The 14,911-nt window shown below is 39.9% G+C and overlaps 1 protein-coding gene across 1 annotated transcript in view; it reads left to right on the top strand.

Moving 5' to 3' along the window:
• The window catches only part of SLK (STE20 like kinase), a gene marked incomplete at both ends in the record, with an annotated part of 41,932 nt that extends 27,647 nt beyond the window's left edge, over window positions 1-14,285 (top strand). The window contains 12 exons of the mRNA XM_079536246.1: window positions 1,084-2,496; window positions 3,845-3,975; window positions 4,212-4,335; window positions 4,545-4,724; window positions 6,373-6,465; window positions 7,784-7,855; window positions 9,886-10,015; window positions 10,197-10,321; window positions 11,254-11,442; window positions 11,798-11,923; window positions 13,472-13,585; window positions 14,139-14,285. Of these exons, the coding sequence (XP_079392372.1) occupies window positions 1,084-2,496; window positions 3,845-3,975; window positions 4,212-4,335; window positions 4,545-4,724; window positions 6,373-6,465; window positions 7,784-7,855; window positions 9,886-10,015; window positions 10,197-10,321; window positions 11,254-11,442; window positions 11,798-11,923; window positions 13,472-13,585; window positions 14,139-14,285 (2,844 nt within the window). The remainder of the gene's footprint in view (window positions 1-1,083; window positions 2,497-3,844; window positions 3,976-4,211; window positions 4,336-4,544; window positions 4,725-6,372; window positions 6,466-7,783; window positions 7,856-9,885; window positions 10,016-10,196; window positions 10,322-11,253; window positions 11,443-11,797; window positions 11,924-13,471; window positions 13,586-14,138) is intronic.
• Window positions 14,286-14,911: the final 626 nt, after the last annotated feature.

Here is a 14,911-nt window from a genome sequence, read left to right on the forward strand (position 1 = left end):
GCACAGCAGCTTAAGCAATTGTGCCTCGGTGCTGTGAACTACTTGAGAGTGGTTCCTGTCCCAGCCTAGGGAGCTGTGAAATAGATACATTTACTGTACTGCATTTGTTTTAAAAACTGCTTGGAGAATACTAAGCTTCTAGAATGGCACAAACAGAAGGGTCTGTTACATGCACTTTTACATTAAAAAGTTGTTTTCTTCCTGCTTAGGGAAGCTGTCAGGTGTAGGACGTGTGTGATCATAGCTATGCTTGGTACAATAGCTAGCCTGCTGTATTCCTGCTGGCAAATCAAAAGCCTGATCTGCAAATTACAGGGTTGTAGCAATCAGTACAGCCAGAGGTACCATAATTGCTTTGAACAGTGGAAGAGCAATTATGGTTCAAATGATTCTTCATTGGTATATTCTTTTTTACATCTGCATGTAATCTGATAATCATTCAAATTTCAGCAACAGCAATTTCTACAGTTATGTAACTGTTTCTATTCCAGTGCAGTAACACTACTTACTCAGCTGTGCTGGAAGTTTTCTCCATTTTAATGGAGCTTTACTGTGATTTAAAAGACAAAAAGTGTTTCTATCAAAGAACAAAAGGAGAGACGATGTATTTGGTGAAGTGAAGAGGTTCTTAGTATTGAATTTTATCAGTGGTACACTAATTAAAACTGTGTTAGTCCTTCCTACCAAACTGACACAAAGACATGTTTTTCAAATCTGGATGTAGATGGGACTACCAGGGAAAATAAAGTAATAAAATAAGGAGCGATGGGATTGCATAGAGACTCCTGAGGATTCCGTGAAGTCTGCTGCCTGTGGGCTGACTGTGATCCCTTTTGTTCAATCACAGTACATTTTATTAAATTCTGAGGCATGGGAGAGCATTTTTGGGAAATGTTCTGTTCAGAGCCCAGCTGCAGTTCAGGCATTTGTCCTCTGGTAACACCTTATGAAGTGCTCTCAAACTGTAGCACTCATGTAATGTTTTCTGTGAACATAATGTATTCATCTCTTTGGATATTCTTCAGTAGAACTGTGCTGTAAATTTGAAGGTGATCAAATGTTTTTCTTCCTTTAATTTTTCAGCAGTTACCTGCAGACAAGCGTGCATCTTCTGACCTTAGTATTGCCAGCTCTGAAGAGGATAAGCTCTCACAGAATGCCTCTGTTCTGGAATCACTTTCTGAGAAAATAGAAAGTAATGCAAGTGAGGAGAAAAGCAATGCTATATTTCCAGATGGTAAAACAATTGAAGATGACTCTCAGGACATTAAAATTAGGAAAACAGGTGAAAGCATACCTGATGTTGGCGGTGGTGATATCAAAGTGCAGAATGGTTCTGTGCCAACTGGTGAAGTTGAGGAAGGCAAAATATTGCCAGCTGAAAAGAGTACAGAAAGTCTGGAAGAAACAGCTGAAGATACAGAACCTCAGAAAGAAAGGAAAGAACTTAATGTAGTAACAATAGCAGAAGCAAAGGATGAACACGACTTAAAAACGGAGAAAGAAAATGACATAAGGAATGAACAAAGAGAGGAAAATGAACTGAAAGTAGTTCCCAGAGTTGATGACAGTGTAGAAACTGGAGAAACCGTTTCTGAGGAAACTGGTGAAAAAGAAAAGGAAATCAGAATAGAGAGCGAAAACGAAAAGGTCACTGCAGAAAATATCATAGAGGAAAAGGAAGATGAAGACGAAGCTCAGAAAGAGGCAGTGACAGACATCACTACAGACTCTGTACCTAGTGCTGAGGATAAAGTGTCAGATGAAGAAAAGGAACTCGTAAAGCATGGAATTGAAAACATTAAGGAGATAGGTGGTATTGCTGAAACACAGATCAGCGGCGGGGATAAAATACCTGAGACGTCGGATAAGCCAGTGGAAAGTCAGGCTAAGCAGGTCCTTGAGATAATCAGCTCTGAAGAAACTCTATCAGAAAGCCAAGATAAAGAGATCAAAGTGGAGAAAAAGCTGGCAGAAAGTGAAAATGAGAATATCTGTAAAATAAGTAGCATGGAGGACATGGAGAGCAAAGACTCTGGAGAAGATGAGGTAGGCCAGAAGGCAATACAGGACAAGCCTGAGGATATTTCTCATAAAATGGTGGATGAACAGACTGAGATGGACCAGAATCCAGAAGAGCACAGAGCTGAGAATATCCAGGAAAACAATATCCGAATGGACAAAGGGCAACCAGAAGTTCCTTCTGATAAAATAATGGAGAATAAGCTTCAAGACACTACCAGCAAACAGGCTGATGACTCTGAACTCACTCCAGTTCCCAGTATTAGTATCAGCACTGAAGAAAATAACGAGAAGGTCAAAATAGATAACCAAGACAGTACTGAAACGTTACAGCAGCTGGAGTCTGAGAACCTGAAGGAAAATGATGCAGATTCAGGCACGGGTTCTACTGCTGATAACAGCAGCATTGATTTGAACTTGTCAATTTCTAGTTTCCTCAGTAAAAACAAGGAGACAGGATCAATATCTTTACAGGTAAGTATAAGCAATAACATTTTTAATATAAAATCCTTTGTGAATCCTATATGAATGCAATACTAAAACCATCTCCAAGTTTGACATTTGTAACTGAGAAAACAGACTGAAAAACTTCCATGGCTGTGTAGAATATAGAAATGTGTGTGAATGGGGATGATCTGCATTATGCATTCAGTGCATGTCTGGGTTTTGTGCAGCCAAGCTAGTAGCTACAGAACTGCTAATTATCTTCTTAATTTGTTTCATGGTTGTATTCTAATAAATTAAAGTACATGTAACAAAGTTTAACTATTAAACACGAAGATTTGTGCACAGTTGTAGTTCAGAGCTAATATTCAAGAATACTGTTTTGGTGCCTTACCCTCCTCAGAATCCCTGCTTTACCAGGACAAATCTCTTTCAGTGTCTGAATCTCATGTTGAATTCCTGTCACTTCCATCTTATGTTTCTGTTTAGATTTAAAAGATCTAAGGCAGACCATCTCGAGTTTGTGAATGCCAGACACCACTCCTTTGTACTGTATTGCAGCAGTAATGCTGGGATGAATGAGTTTATTTGGATAAAGCACATTTCAGAATATGAACTTGACTTGTATCTTTGTACTGATCTGATTATAGCCATACTAAGATAGTAACTGTGTAATCAGAAGTTTGAAATAAAACAAGAACAAACAAACAAAGGACAACTTGAAATAGCTGTGCTATCATGACTTGAATGCATTTGCCTTAACACAATGGAGGCAAAGTTTCAGCTGGGGTCTATTTTGTCTCATAATGAAACAACAGCAGCTCTGACAAGTGGGAATTACTCCCATCCTGTCAGCAAGGTCCTCATCACATAAGTACTGGCTGCTGTCATGTAAGAATTAAAATCATAACCAACCAAAATAACAGCGTGTTGCCAGTTGCATTTATTTCCAAAGCACAGGTGAGCAGATGAGTTAAACATCGCTGGGTTTCAGTGTTGTTTTTCCCAATTAGATTCCTTTATTGCTGACTGGGGAAAATTACAGGCAGAAGGAGGCAGTAATTGTGACTCTTCAGCTCTTGAAAATCAAACTGAGTCTGTTTCGGTCAGGGTTTATCAGTTGTTTTTTCCTCTGAATGGCAATTTGGATGACCAATAATCAGGTTTCCTTTGAGTAAAGAAAGTTTCATTTCATGACGATTTTTCAAGTTTCAGTAAGTAAATCAGGTACTTGATAAGCAAGATGCCCTGATTGCTCTGCAGAATGCCTCCATACAAACACTGAAGTGATTTAATATTAAGAGAACTAAAAAAAAAAAAAGAAAAAAGAGTGAACACGGCTTGAATACAGACCAATTTCCCTATGTGCTTTATTCAGGAAACCAGGAGACAGAAGAAAACTTTAAAGAAAACTCGGAAGTTTGTCGTTGATGGAGTGGAAGTGAGCGTAACAACATCAAAAATAGTTACTGAAAATGACTCCAAAAGTGAAGAAATGAGATTTCTGCGGTAAGCTTTTCTAAAAGTAAATTTTGCAAGAGATTACAGTGTCTTGAACGCAACAGTTGTTTTTTTTCATATTTGGGGACTAAGTTGTTTTTTTTCTGCCCATAGAAATAAATGCAAACTGTTTCTGAATGAGAGGATTCAAAACTAGCTTTACTGGATCTAAGTTGTCAGTGCTTTTTCTTTTGTAATTTTCTTTTGTTTTCCCATCAATATGAACTAGTTCTTTTTATTTTTAGGCGTCAGGAGCTGAGAGAGCTGAGGCTTCTTCAGAAAGAGGAGCAGAGAGCCCAACAGCAGCTCAGCAACAAGCTCCTGCAACAGCGGGAACAGATGTACAGGCGTTTTGAACAGGAAATGACAGTGAGTATTTGAATTTTGGTGCCCTTACACTGCATCATCTTGACAGTTGGCAGAATGCTAGTAGCAACGATACAGGCGTTTCCTTCTATGGTGGCTATAGTTCAGTTGTCATTCTTGCTAATAACGGCAGTGGTTTTGCATTATGGGATGCTTAGCTTGTATGCTAGAACAGAGTGCCTGCCAGCTGTGCTTTTTTGTTGTCTTAACAGAGTAAGAAGCGGCAGTACGACCAAGAAATAGAGAATCTGGAGAAGCAGCAGAAGCAGACAATAGAGCGCTTGGAGCAGGAGCACACAAATCGGCTACGGGATGAAGCGAAGCGCATCAAAGCAGAGCAGGAGAAAGAGCTGTCCAAATTCCAGAACATGCTGAAGAACAAGAAGAAGGAGGTAAGAGGCGAGGATGGTTGTACAGAAAACAAAGAGTATGGCCACAGCCAATGGTTGAGGTTAGGTCTCCCAAGACCCTGTGCGCTGTTATCTGAAGTGTCAGTTATGTTGGTTTTGTTCTTTAACTCCAGAAAGAGAGCTAAGACAAGAAAACCTGATGGCCTAAAATCTTTTCCAGTTAATTTCATGTGTGTTGTAGAGTTAAGGCAAAGTGAGTAACGTTTGACTCTGACACCTTATGCTATTAATTTATTTGCATTCGAATAAGAGGAGTGGTGTACCTCTGTGTATTTAGCATCGTAGAAGTTGCTTTATTTCATTCTCAGATCAGTTTTGTTGTGTTTGTTTGTATATAAATGTCTCCAGTGTTTGCTCTTAGACTTCCAGAGATTTCTTTAAAAAAAAAAGAACAAAAAAAAAAAACCTGTACTGCCCATGCTTTTGCATAGCATGATCCTGTAGTACAAAAGTGTATAGAAAAAAAATGTTGTGTTCAGTGTGAACTGTATGCTTGTTAATAACCATTTTCTTCTTTTTGTGGAACCTCTTGCATTTTTGAGTCTCTTTCTGTTTACTGGTGATTGGGTCCTCCATGGGAAAGCGGGAAGAACGTTATATATTGCTCTGAGCTGAAAGCAATTCTTTCACGGAAACAGGAATAGCATGTGGTGATTTGGACTCTGTTTTCTGATGATGCTTCCAGTATTAAACAAACAGACATTTGTTTCTGGCTGGAGGGCTTTGTATTTACAGCTTAAGAGGGCGAACTAGAGTTTGAAGGAAAATGCAGCTGGTGCTCTAAGCTACCCGTGCTATATTGAGGTGTGTGCAGTGTTCATGTCTTGAATTCTTACAATTTAAAAAAAAAAAAAAAAAAAGAGCAAAAACAAACAAAACCCAAAACTAAACGACCATCAGCAAAGATTCATGTGCATATTAGCCTGATTAACCAGGTTATATTTCTTCTATTCCTGTCTAATATGCCTCAAACTGAAACAAAACGCTTCATTCCAGCATGTGTACTGAAAACTTTCTTAAAAACAACTGTCATTGGTGTTTTTTGCTTTTAAATTCTTCTGAACATTTACAACCACTTAATACTTTTTCTGTGGTCATTATTAAGACTTGCCCTGCATAGACGTTGTTTATGGTTGTGACGCTGAACAAGCGCATCTTATAAATTCATGTTCTGGATAGTGTCAGAAATGGCTCTCTTTTCTGAGGACTTACTTAAGCTTCCAACAATTTTTCACAGTTTTACTGTGAAGTAAACGTACTCCGTAGTCCCTTTTACAGTAGTGCTTCAAGAAAACACCACTTTTGCAAGTGGTGGTTTTCTCAACTATTGCCTGTTCTAGCCGCTGCATGAAAAAACAAGCAACTGCCATTTCTGAGAGCACTGGACAGCATGTGCATGCAAAAAGCAGCTGGTCTACACCTCCTTCCTGCACTGGCATACCTAAAGCATGCATTGCTCCATCTCTTTTCGCTAAGCTCTTTTCACTAATCTGACATCCCTGCCACTGAAGTATTGCACGCTTTCCAGTACACCTGTAGTGCTTGACCTGCGCCTCCTGTGTTCACAATAATGCTTGCTGTGGAGAAATGGTTCTTTTCGCCACCTTCTGCATGCTTATATACACTGTAGGTTTTTTGTGAAGTGGAGAAAGCACCAAAAGAGCTGAGAAAAGAGCTCCTGAAACGCAAGAAAGAGGAGCTTGCACAAAGCCAGCATGCTCAGGTAACAGCGGCAGCTTCAAGCTACTAAAATACAAAAGGCAGCAGTATTTGCACCGCTCCATAATTTCACTTGTTGATGTTGAGTGAATATGAAACTTAACTCAGACTAACTCTGTGTATGCTCTTTCTTCAAATACTTCTCTATCACTTCCCATATAGTGTGTAGAAATGCAGGAGCAGTGACTTCCAGGTTTGTGCTGTTAAGCGTAACATTATGTATGGTGTGCCAAAAAACTGTGTTTTACTATGACAGGATCCATTGCAGTGCTTTTATGTGCTGTGAGAACCCCCACAGGTCCATCAAATTATAAAAGTTTGAGTCAGAAGTTATTTTTTGAGTAATATAATCACAGAGGTGGAAAATACCTAGGATCTGTAAGCATCATTCCTAGCAGCACAATAGATTATCACAGATCACAGAATGGTTGGGCTGGAGGGCATCCTAAGGGCTGTTCAGTTCCACCCCCTGCCATGAGCTGGGTGCCCCCTCCAGATCAGGGCCCAGGGCCCCATCCAACCCAGCTTTGGGCAGCTCCAGTGATGGGGCACCCAGAGCTCTGGGCAGCAGTACCAGCATCTCACCTCCATGTGGGGAAGAGTATTTGATCTAAATCTCCCTTTTTTTTGTCCTATCACTACATGCCCTTGTGAAAAGTCCCCTTCATCTAAAAGATTAGGTCAAATGAATTTATATAATGCCTAAACACAGGTGAGTGGGAACTAGAAGACGTCATAGCTTCATGTCTTCAAACCTACTGCCTTTACGTGAGCTGTCTGGAAAGGGGCTTCAGAACATTTTTGTGGTGGCCACAGCCTGTACAAGAACAAATTTGCCCACAGCAGAGCAGTTTTGGATCAAGTAACTTAGATTAAATGTTCATGTGAGTGACTTGGCAGAAAATATCAGCAACGTTGTTTGATTACATGTCCTGTTCAGGAGGGGATTTCCCGGCATAGAATTTGATTGAGTTGCAGCGCTCTCCATGCTGAGGATTTGTGTCCTGATGTTGTTAAGGAAACAATTCAGGAACTGAATGTTTGCAGCGTTTGTGATGACTTTGTTTCCTTTGCTGGCTTCAGTTTGTTGAAGAAAGTTTTAAAGGTGGAAGATCCTTACTTGGAATGGCGCAGTAGTAGGCAAAGTGCAAATGTTCCATTTAAATATCCGAAAATTCTCTGTGTTTACTTTGTTCCACTAGCCTTGAGGTTTTAAATGCATATTATTGACACACAGCAGAGACTCATTTCTTCTTTTTTTTTTTAAGACCAGCACTATATTTCATTGTATTCTGACATAGGAAGTACATTGTGTCCCACAGGGCGTTGCTCAGGTTATGATTCAGTCTTTTCAGTTGTCTTCATGTACGCTTTTCAACGCACAAATGCAGGACGTAAGTCCCAAAATACAAACCAAGAAGTTTTATTTCCCTAATGTTCCAGATGTTTTCTCTTCTCTTTCTGCTCATATGTGCTGATCAGTTTCACTGCTGCCTCCAAACAAGTTAGCACAAATGTGTATAACTGCACTATAAATAATAAAAGGACAGCATTGCTAACGCTGGGCAGAGCGCTGAAGTTTCTCACAAAGGTGATACAGCCATGTTCTCAGGTGTTTATTTGTTCAGCACATGTGAGAAACACTTGTGTGACTTGAATGCTGTGTGTGCAGTGAAATTTCGGATTGTAAAGATACTGGTTTAAGACACTGGGCAAAACCACGTGGTGATTTTAAAGAGGCAGACAGCCTTTTGCACCATCCAGCATGTTCCTGAGTAAGGTCTATGATCTTTGTTGCATGACTGCTTTCTGAGATTGCCAGGCTTACCTCAGTGCTAACAATTAGCAAGGATTTTTTTGTGTGTTTTGGGGTTTTTTTTATGTGTTCTAAGTGGACATGGAAGCAATGATATTGAAATGATTGACAGTAAATCCCCAGCATAACTTTTTTGACTGTGACTACACTAGACCAGCTGTCTCTCTGCACTTTCCAGATAAAAAAAAATTACTAGGAGATCAAACATAGTATTAATTCTGTGCCTGCTTGCTCAAAATCAACTTTTAGTTTTCTCCTTTTCCAACTAGAAAGGGAAACACAACAGTATTTTTCCATCAGTTCATACATTTGATTAGGAATGCCTGATGTCATTCACAAACCTGGCCTCCCAGTCTGTTTTGTACCCTCAGTTCTGCTCCTTTCTGAACTTGCAGCAGCTTATTCCACCTCTGGTTTTCAGTTGTCTGTGTAAGCTTAACTCTGCTGCCCACTGGGAGACACAAAGGATTTGTCCATTTTTCGGTAACGTTGCGTGAAAATGAAGACCAAGATTCTCCTGGTCATAATATAAAGTATTTTTAATTAACATGTAGTTCGGCACGTTGCTGATGGCTCTTAGCAAGGCTCACTAAAAAGAGAACAGATCACTCAGGAGGCCCTTGCAGTGATCACCAGCAATATTTTCAGCCTCACTCCATCTCCCATCCAGCTGGCCATTTTAACTTAGTTGTGTGTAACAGCAAATGCCTCAGCTGCCTGTTTTGGCTTAGAAAGACACTGCCATCGTGGGTTTTTTTTAACCTTTATGTCCTGGTAGAAACATCTGCATTAATTTTTTGAAGTGTGTGTTGTGTGCATGCCTGTGTGCTGGCAGATGTGGTCTGAGGTTGGGTTTTCTTGATAGCTGCAAAGAAGAAATTCAGTGGTATGTACTTGCAGTGTGGAGGGGGATTCTTACTATTCTCTCTTCTTCATGACGTGATGCAGTGCCTGAGGTACCTTGGAGAATGGGAAGGTGGAGGAGATACACAGATTGCATCACACAGATGGCAAATAATTTGAGCAGCCAGGTCAGCTCTGGCATGCTGAGCTCAGCAGTGCTGCAGAGTGCAATTCCCTCAAAAGTCATTAGGTGTCTTCTTTGCAGTGTCACAGGACCCCAAACCTCAATCAGTATCTTTGCATTCATGAAGTGATAAACCACTTGAGATCGAGACACAGTTCTGAAACTAACACAGAAATAGCTTGGCTTTACCTAATAATCCAAAGCAAAAAAAATAATCATAAATGCTTCTGTTTTCTTACATCCACAAATCCATAACCGTTGATACAACTGAGATTGATTATATATTCAGCATGCTTGTCTTTGCTACCTTTAAACTGCAGCTTTTTTAGAGGGACATGGAATGAATTGTAGGTTATTGGTTAGTCTGTTGTCCTTGGTCTTATTTCTGAAAGTATTATTAAATATTAAGCATTCTCTTGCCTACTCTGTGTATAGAAAATTCAACAGACAATTCTGTAGCTGAGGCACGTTAGCTCAAATCTCTGTAGCTGAACTTGTTTTCGTGTATAGCTCTTTCTGGGAATTTCATTCAAATGCCACGTGGCTGGAAGTACAATATTTAATTCATTGCTTTTCACCAGGAGCAGGAGTTTGTACAGAAGCAGCAACAAGAACTGGATGCATCTCTGAAGAAAATTATTCAGCAGCAAAAGACAGAACTAGCCACTATTGAGCGAGATTGCCTCAACAGCAAACAGCAGCTCATGAGAGGTCAGTCTTTCCTTAAAGGCAGTAATTTGTGCTGCATTTCAATAAAATGACGATATGGAATAATCTGCTTATAGAATAGCACTGCTCTTAAAGTGTGATTGTAGGCCACTTGTAAACATGCACTTGCAGGTGGGAGAGAAAGGATTGTGTTGTACTTTCTAAACCTGCCTTCGCTCTGCAGCTCGCGAAGCTGCCATCTGGGAGCTGGAGGAGCGACATCTACAAGAGAAACACCAGCTCCTCAAACAGCAACTCAAGGATCAGTACTTCATGCAGAGGCATCAGCTGCTTAAGAGGCATGAAAAGGTCAGTGTTGACTTTGACACTTTCTTTTGTGTATTATCTCCTTTTTTTTGTTTTTTTTAATCATTCTCTGTGGTAGCTGCTTGCTCAGGCAGTACCCAGTGGGTATTTCCATGCTGCATAGATTCTGTACTTCTGTTGGAATAAGATAAACCTTGATCTTGCTTCACTAACAGCAGTATGTTGAAGTATGAGGAGTCCTATTTTTTACCTTTTGATTCCTTTAAAAAAGAAATCCACAAAATAAGAACAAAACCACCACCATCCTTTTGCTATTCAAAATAACAAATAGTGCTTGTGGATAAAAATTAATAGGGTTTTGGCTTGTGGTTAAGTAAATCTAGTCATTAGTAAATCATCTTGGAATTCACTGAGCAGAATGAGAAACTGAGCTTTGGGCCAAGAAATCTGTCTCAGCTAAATCCTGTAAAAGCTCAGAAGGCAACACATTTACTGCAAGGCATTTAACTTTTTTTTTAATAGAATATACTAAATAAAGCAATACAATTCTTGTAAATCTAAACCCAGTATGGAGAAAGATGATAAAAGATGAGCCTTGGTCACTGGATCAGAATTGGCCTCCACTGCAAACTGACCTCTATATATTTGGGCATTTGTATTTTCATCCCCATAATGGCTGCTGCTTTCATTGCAGTAGTGGAAGTTCAGTTGTACTGAAGCTTCTTCTCTTGAATAGCACAGACACTTAAAAAAATATAATTCAGGAGTTGAGCAACCATGTGTAAAGTGTATCTGCCTGTCTTCGAACATGAAAGAATTCGAATGGGTTGAGCATGATCCAGAGCTCTCTGGAGTTAAAGGAAGACCTCATCTGCCCCTTTGATATCATTTCTCAGACAACATGGGCATTGATGAGAAGAGATGCTCTAATGTAACAGGTATTCTGCAACATTTCCATGTGGTTAATGTTTCAGGAAACAGAACAAATGCAGAGGTACAACCAGCGCCTTATTGAAGAGCTAAAGAACAAGCAAACTCAGGAAAGAGCCAGACTGCCTAAGATCCAGCGAAGTGAAGCAAAGACTCGAATGGCAATGTTTAAGAAAAGTTTAAGAATTAATTCATTAGCCTCTCCAGATCAAGATCGTGAAAAAATTAAGCAGGTAATTAACAAAAATGATCTTAATGGTGTAAATGCTTGATGTTACACAAACACAACTGTGATCATGGGACAGAACGCACTCTGCAAGTCTGCAGGTGGTACAGGACCAGGTTGATGTATGGATGTCTGCTGCCGCTCAGAAGGACCAGTCGAGCTGGAGAAGGGGGCAGACATGATCATCATGAAGTTCAACCAAGTCCTCCACCTCAGGGCCATTAAAAATATGTAAAAATCTTAGAATCATTCAATTCAGTAATACTGTATGCCATATGTGTTCGTCCTGTCACGTACAGTTGTTCTGTTCAGATAAATTGTTGTCTCTAGGAGCATAATCTAAATTGTTTTTTCAATTGTAGTTTGCGATCCAAGAAGAAAAGAGACAGAAAAATGAGAGACTGGCGCAGCATCAGAAACATGAAAATCAAATGCGGGACCTTCAGTTGCAGTGTGAAGCAAACATCAGAGAACTGCATCAGCTACAGGTTAAAAATAGATGATAGTAGATAGACATCCAGTGGCAAGATCTGCTTTGCCTGGGTCTGTTACTAACCTGAAACATTTTTTCCTGCATTTTTCCTCACGTGAATTCTTTCAGTTTTGCTTTCAAAGGCCTGCAGTGTACTATCGAACCAGACTCAAAGCTTGCATTAGTAAGAAATCATTTTATGCCCAAGAAGATCATGAGCTGTAAGCAAATGATCACTCTCAGAGTATTTTCCAAGTTCCTAGTGCTGTTCTGTGTAGGCAGCATCTCCTTTTAACCTGCTCTTGCTCAAATGTCAATAATCACAACAGCGGTAGGCAGCACCAGGCACTGCCCACAAGACTTTCAAAGTAATACATGGAATTAGATGGTCTTTACAAAGTGCAGGCTGCCAGTCATGCTTGAGCTTGTGGAAGGTATTTAGAAGGAATGCTCTCCTTACAGCAAGGAATCTGATGTCAGTTTTGGTATGTTTTTTGTAGAATACTGTATACTAAGGCTTTTCCATGAAATCTGCTTTTTCCCTGCTTTAAGGACTCGAGGCAGTTTTGAAATATTCATTGATCACCTGCTGATAACCTTTGCATAGAGAAATCTTTCAGTGGCCAAGGAAGCTAGATTTACTGATCGCTTTTCTTGCCTCCTGCGAATGTAGCCCCTGGCTGTGCTAATAATTGCACCTCAGTAAAACCCCAAATACTGTGGGAACCCAGTATGAGAATCTGCTCAAGTAAAATTGAGAAGATTAGGGCTGCTCTGAGCCTCCAACCAAGAGAAGTTGGCCCTTAGCTGCACTCAGGAGTAGCCAAGTGCTTTTCATTTGGTTTTTTTTTTTTGTTTGCTTGTTTTTTTCGTACCCTGCTTCAGACCCAGTTGGGCCTGCAGCTACAGAAACAAGAAGGTTTTAGGGGCTGCAATTACCAGCTGCTCTTAATACAAAGATTTGATGCAGCCAAATACTTAATTATTAACTTGCCATGCTTCAAAGTTTTCTCTGTAAGTTAAGCAAATGCATGTACAACTTAAAGAATGTGAAGCTGGTGTGTGATTTAATTACCTTTCTCGTTACAGGGCTGTTTCAGTGCAAGCACATCTCTCTCTCTAGACCCTATCTGTTAGGCTCAGCTCCATAGAACTGACAGTTGAAATTCTCAGCTCCTATGCTGCAAATCTTGCTTCCTTTCTAATGTCATCAATTTTCATAAATTATGGAAACTTTCTTTAGGAAGCAAAGCAGAAATGCTGCATGACCTCAAATAGCTCTATTAGGCTGTAAACTCAGTGCTGACTAACGCTGTCAGCTGCTCCCTTAGTGGCAGTCAACAGTGTGGATTTGCAAGTATTTCTTATCTCAATTGGTTCTGATGGAAAGATCAGCTTTTGATAATGCAGCCTCGTACCATACTTCTGTCTTGTAATTATGTACGTCAGTGTTTACACAGAATAAGCTAATTAAAAAGAATTAGGACAACATATGTCACTGTACCAACATTGAGTTGTCTAATCTGAATTAGTTTTATAAGGATTATCTTTGTCTTGTTTTAAGAATGAAAAATGCCATCTACTGGTTGAGCACGAGACTCAGAAGCTCAAAGAACTAGATGAAGAGCACAGCCAAGAACTGAAGGAATGGAGAGAGAAATTGAGACCAAGAAAAAAGGTAAATTGGAGCAGTCATGAGTCAGAAAAGAAGTGTGTTAAATCATGCAAATGCAGACCTTACGAAAAATAATGCAGAGGAAAACCAAGCTACTGTACAAAACTGCCACAGTTCACTGTGTAATGAAAGAAGTTGAAATACGTGCAATAAAGAAGGCGTGCGTGTTATCAGGCTCTTAGTGTGTTCCTTTTGCAGGGTATGAATATGTATTTCCATATAAAACAGCTGAAGCAAATCTGGTTTAGGAATGTATTTCAGCAGCCATTAGGATATTACAGCAACTGACAGCTCAGTAACAAAGAGAGTGGTTGTGGTAGTTGATTTTTTTTGATTTCAAGCTGGAAAGCACCGGAGTTTCACACAACTTAAAGAATAACCGACAGGCAGATGATGCTGGTTCTTGTGTTGCTGGGACTCGGTAGTTTTGCAGGCTGATAACTGTAGGTGACTTCTTGCAGTGGTGCGTGCAGTTACATCGCATCAGACTGGCAGCAGGGTAACAGGCTTGTTGTGTTTTGCTTTTATTCCTCTGACAATCTGATTTTGTTCTTAGACGCTGGAAGAAGAATTTGCCAGAAAACTGCAGGAACAGGAAGTTTTCTTTAAAATGACTGGAGAATCTGAATGCCTTAACCCTTCGACACAAAGCCGGATTTCCAAATTCTACCCAATCCCCAGCCTTCACTCCACTGGGTCGTAACTCTGGGAACTGCTGCAGGTTTTTCATATTTGGAATTCTTCGTTTCTTCATCCTCGTCAGCTATCGTGCTCTGTCTGCAGTGTGCATTCAAGGACCTGGCACTTTTTGTTTTCAGTGGAGGCAATCGGTGTCATGATCACTTTTTCTTTTTTTTTTTTTTTACTTCTTTGGATGGAAGAAAGGAGGAAAGGAGTTGCTGCATAGTGGTAATGTGACGTCCTTCACATGTTTCAAGAATACGTGTGGTTTTTTTTTAATCTCGGTCTCAAAGTTTAAGTTATCTATGGTTTTGACTTTAAGAAAGTGAGTCTAGAACAAGAATTGTAATATTTCTTATCACAAAAAAACGTTTATGTGAATTTTTAAACGGTGTAATATTAGTTCTGCTACTGTGTTTTTAAGCCTCATTTCTACACAAGAGAATTCCATAACTGAAACAGCCCTGAGGGGCTTAAAATGTTACAGTCTTGAGCAGTGTTCTCAGAGCAAGGACTGAAGCAGATTACTCAGAGCATGCCAATAACCAAAAAAATGAACCCTTGTGCTCACACGATTGGTAACAGTAAAAGCCTTTGCAACTTTTTTAGAAGAGAAACCTCTGGCATAAATTCAACTGAGCTGATCTC

This window comes from Tetrao urogallus, assembly GCF_951394365.1.
Source record: "Tetrao urogallus genome assembly, chromosome: 5".
NCBI classification, from domain to species: Eukaryota; Metazoa; Chordata; class Aves; order Galliformes; family Phasianidae; genus Tetrao; species Tetrao urogallus.